Here is a 5,413-nt window from a genome sequence, read left to right on the forward strand (position 1 = left end):
AGATTTTGTGAAGTAATTATAACTGAATTACCTTATAATCGATTCCGAATCGATAATTTATTTTTGATCCTGATGTTCTTGTAGCTTTTGTTTTACTTACACAAGTTACGAGATATGAATTAAATACTCAATGTTACTTAGAATATTATATTCTTGGACAGAATATTTAACAAGAGAAATGAAGAAAATGCCGATTAGAAAACCATAAGATAGAAAAATTTACATTATATTCTATGCTTTTTTATGTTTGCCACCGGATGCAGTTTTTGTGAATTACTTCTACTATGCAACCGTATGGTGTACTTGTAGTAGGGCATGTACAAAATTAAATAACTGATTTAAGAACAATACAATTCTCATATTTTTCAATACGGAATAAAAAAAATAATGCCAATTTAAATAATTTATGCAATTATCCAAACCAGTTCTAACACATTGCTTTTTGCCAGATTTCGGACGTACACAAAGATGGCGCTACGCTTAAATGGAAGAGACCGAAGGACGACGGTGGAACTCCCATCGAGTACTACCAGATCGACAAGCTGGACACGGAGACCGGTTGCTGGGTGCCATGCGCCAGATCCGAGGAGCCTAGTGAGTAGACAATACATCGACGATCCCTACGTAAAGTATCGAATCTATAAAATTGCATTTTGCAGATTCAATACTTTACGTAAGGACCGTCGGAATATACATCGCTTGTTTAGTGTTATATTACCATGGCGATAAGCATTTCGATCCTTATTGTCTTAAGTAAATGCAGTTCATTTTAATAAGGACCGTCGAGATATTTATTCAGGCTAAAGTTATAACAATGATACTAAACGAATCGGTTTTGATGAGTGATATAAAATTTTGGTGTAATTGAATAAATTATTTAACTTAATTTTGTGTTAGTTTAATATGTAAGCAATAATTTCGTGTATTTTTTTCTCATACTGATTCAGATTTGTAATATTAATCGGATCGTATTTTGTAAATTATTTTAGTATGAAAACATGAAAAATAAATTGTAAATTTTCTTTTGATTTCAAAAAAAATATCGATAACGACTTGAAACTTAGAGTACGTTTAAAGATTTTATCGATAATTTTTTGATAAGAAATCGATATATTCACAATAATTTTGTTTGCAGAATGTGACGTGACCGGCCTGACGCCCGGCAAGGAGTACAAGTTCCGCGTGTCCGCCGTCAACTCGGAGGGAGAGTCCGAGCCGCTCGTCTCGGAGGAAGCCATTGTCGCCAAGAATCCATTCGACGAGCCTGGTATGTTGCACTCCAAACATATTAGTAGTTAATTAATACGAAAGCGTTATTGAAAAGTATGGACATATACAATATTGGTTTATGTTGTGGTTTTATCGATGATCAACATAAACTAATTTTATCGATTTCTCAAATAAATAAGTTTTAAAATCGATTATGTCATTATCGAGAAATTCATAATACTTGGCACCTATAGACTCTATAAAAAAAATACAACGGTAAAAAAGTAATGTAACATGTACTGGTATAAAACCTTATACTAAAACTTATATTTGCTACCCTAGGTGCACCAGGCACGCCAACAGTCACAGACTGGGACAAGGACCACGTGGACCTCAAGTGGACCCCGCCACGCGAAGACGGCGGTGCTCCCATCGAGGGATACATCGTGGAGAAGAAGGACAAGTTCGGCAACTGGGAGAAGGCGCTCGAAGTGCCCGCGGATAAGACTAACTGCACCGTCCCCGATCTTGTTGAGGGGACAGACTTACGAGTTCAGGTAATTTGATAAAGTCTTATGATTCTGGGAAAAATATATATTGAAATTATTATGACTATTTACGGTGTGATGAAATAGATATTGTTGTAAAGTGATACAAATTAGGAAAAGTCAATACAGATTTGGATAAAAAAAATATGATACATAGTATGATATATAATTCAGAGGATTATTTTCAAATTAGTCAAGCTTTGTCAATTAATGTTTAATTTAAAAAGATCCCAAATATAACTATTGAAATATCCCAATATCAAAAAACCCTCATTGTTAGATTAATCCTATGTATAGGATTAAAAGTTATCTACTTCTTTTTGTACTAATAATGATCCTTATACGTTCAGGGTACGCGCTGTAAACAAGGCAGGACCAGGCGAGCCCAGCGACAGCACTCACCCGATCGTCGCCAAGCCCAGGAACCTGGCGCCCAAGATCGACCGCACCAACCTTATCGACATCAAGATCAAGGTCGGACAGAAATTCGGATTCGATGTCAAGGTAAGCTTTTTTCTATGATTTTTTTTGAGTTGGTGATTTAAAAAAATAATCCTCGTGCTGTAGGTAGGTTCAAAGTTAATAAATTTAGAAAATTTACGTAACATGTTTACCATTTTATTCCGTATCAGGTTACTGGTGAACCAATGCCGGAAACCAAATGGTTCCTGGCCAAGAAGGAGGTCAAGTCTGGCGGTGACATGAAGGTGCAACACTCTGACTACAACACCAAGTTGAACTGCAAGTCGGCCACCAGGGCTGACAGCGGTAGATATACCATCACCGCTGAGAATATCAACGGCAAGGACGTCGCTGAGGTTGAGGTCATCGTGCTCAGCGCGCCATCGCCGCCTGGCGGACCTCTTAAGGTTCGTTAATTCATATAGTAGACATTTTGATATGATTTTTTGGGTGAAGTATAAATTCGATATGAAATTAAAAAGTACATTTGATAAATTAATTCTATAAGATTTGTTTTTATAGAAATACATGTGAGTTTTATAAGTTTCAGAATAAAATCTACCGATAAAAAGTGTCGATTATTAAGTAAATTTTATCGATTTGAAATTGATTATTGTAAGCCAATGAGACATAACTGATATTTTAATGACCTTATCTCACAAAAAATATTAAAATCCCAGTAATCTATTGTCCATTCACTAAAATTATCTTTATCATCACTAATAAAAGACTTGAAATCCCTCATCAGGTATCGGACGTGCACGCAAACGGCGCCACTCTATCCTGGCGTCCACCCTCAGACGACGGTGGCCAGCCTGTCGAGAAGTACGTGGTGGAGCGCATGGACGAGGCCACCGGCCGCTGGGTGACAGCTGGGGAGACAGACGGCCCTGTCACCAGCCTCGCTGTCGACGGGTTACAACCCGGACACAAGTACAAGTTCCGCGTCAGTGCTGTTAACAGGTGGGCGATGGTTTTGATACCTCATGATAAATAAAATTGCTATAAATTTACAAAAGTTCTATAGATGATAATGTAGGAGATAAATGTTGTCTTGTTATTTATACTTAAGATTAACATTATGAAGCTATTTAGCGAGATTTAAGTAACTGTGATGCATTTATAAATTATAAACAAAATGCGGGTCCACACGTTTTGTTTTGTACGTTCTGTCAACCGTAATGAAAGAATTATGATGTAAATATTCGTTATGATAAACCATGAAAATTACAACTGTGGATATGCTTTATTAAGAACCCAATATATTTAAGATACTCTTATAAAATATATGATGAATGTTAAACCTACTTTCCACCCACACAGACAAGGCCGTTCCGACCCGCTCACAACCCCCACTCGACCGAAGCGAAGAATCCGTTCGACGTGGCCGGCAAACCAGGCACTCCGAAGATCAAGGACTTCGACAGGGACTTTGTGGAGTTGGAATGGACCAGACCTCAGACCGATGGCGGCGCTCCGATCACCGGCTATGTTATTGAGAAGAAGGATAGGTTCTCGCCTGATTGGGAGGAGTGTGCACAGGTATGTTTCTGTCCTATATTTATTATTGACATTGATGGTTAATAGATATTGCATCCTATATCGATAAGCACCAATAAGTGGGCAGCAAGAATAGTTTATCATATTTTTAATATTAATCGATTTTAAAATTTATAATCGATTTGGTAAAAGAAATTATACATTTTGAAAATTTAGTTTTTTCTAGTTATATGCATAAAATAATTATGTTAATACTGTGCTATTGTTCATGTATGATTTTATGAAAATGTTATTTATTACAGATCGAAGGTGACGTCACAACCGGCAAAGTGCCAGACCTCATCGAAGGCAACACATATGAGTTCCGTGTACGTGCGGTCAACAAGGCCGGCAAGGGTGAGCCCAGTGACGGAACTGCTCCTCACCTCGCCAGGCCCAAGAACCTGCCGCCCAAGATCGACAGGAACTTCATGTTCGACATCAAGGTCAAGGTCGGACAGAACTTCGACCTCGACGTGCCTGTCGCTGGTGAGCCGACGCCAACCAAAGAATGGCTGCACGGAGACAACGTCGTCCTCAATACTGACAGGATCAAGGTCATCAACGATGACCACAGCACCAAGATCCGTGTTATCGACGCCAAGCGGGCCGATACTGGCACCTACACTCTTAAGGCTAAGAACATTAATGGAACTGACACGGCGACCGTCAAGATCTTGGTCATGGACGCACCTTCACCACCAGAAGGCCCGCTCAAGGCCGACGACATCACAAAATCTGGATGCACACTACGCTGGAGGCCGCCCAAGGATGACGGTGGTAGCGAAATCACCCACTACGTCGTCGAGAAGATGGACCAAGAGAACATGCGCTGGATCCCTGCTGGTGATGTCAACTCATGCAGCATTAGGATTGACCATCTCATCGAAGGACATGACTACAACTTCCGCGTGCGTGCAGTTAACAAGCACGGCGAGTCGCAGCCACTTGTTGGCCATGAGCCGATCACTGCCAAAGATCCCTACGGTACACCCGACAAACCAGGTACCCCCGTCGTCAAGGACTGGGACAAGGACCACATGGACCTCGAATGGGTGCCGCCGAAGAAGGATGGTGGATCTCCCATTACCGGATACATTATCGAGGCAAAGAAGAAGTACGGACCTTGGGAAATGGCAGCCACAGTGCCAGGAAACCAGACAACCGCTACTGTACCTGGCTTACAGGAAGGCGAAGAGTACGAGTTCAGAGTTATCGCTGTCAACAAGGCCGGTAACGGAGAGCCCAGTGACGCCTCTACTCCTCAAGTCGCCAAGGCCAGGTTCTGCGCGCCGCACTTCGACAAGATGCTGCTCGCAGACAAAACTGTTAAGGCTGGACAGAGAATCCAATATGAGATTCCCATCGAGGCATCGCCTAAACCAACTGTCGAATGGCAGATCAACGGCAAAGTTGTTCATCCGTCAGACAGGATTGACATTCAGATCTTGCACAATAGGGTCATATTAGACATTCCATTCTCTGTCCGCGCTGATGGAGGAGTTTATAAATTGACTCTTAAGAACGACCTGGGAATATGCTCAGCTACAGCGCAAGTCACCGTCCTTGACAAACCTTCAAGGCCCGAGAAGCCTTTGGTGGTGTCGGATGTTACAAAGGAATCATGCTCGCTGTCATGGAAGGTACCACTCGAC

General features: G+C 41.1%; 1 protein-coding gene across 1 annotated transcript; it reads left to right on the forward strand.

The window, feature by feature from the left end:
- Nucleotides 1–443: 443 nt before the first annotated feature.
- LOC119191788 (twitchin-like) lies at nt 444–5,410 on the forward strand (the record flags this gene model as incomplete). Its single annotated transcript, XM_037445653.1, is given in 10 exon segments — nt 444–594; nt 1,136–1,267; nt 1,552–1,745; nt 1,747–1,766; nt 2,108–2,261; nt 2,390–2,626; nt 2,968–3,182; nt 3,543–3,568; nt 3,571–3,761; nt 4,022–5,410. Coding segments are annotated over 10 exon segments (2,709 nt in total), but the record flags the coding sequence as incomplete, so codon positions are not given.
- Nucleotides 5,411–5,413: the final 3 nt, after the last annotated feature.

This window comes from Manduca sexta, unplaced genomic scaffold (genome assembly GCF_014839805.1).
Source record: "Manduca sexta isolate Smith_Timp_Sample1 unplaced genomic scaffold, JHU_Msex_v1.0 HiC_scaffold_1919, whole genome shotgun sequence".
In the NCBI taxonomy this organism is placed as follows: Eukaryota; Metazoa; Arthropoda; class Insecta; order Lepidoptera; family Sphingidae; genus Manduca; species Manduca sexta.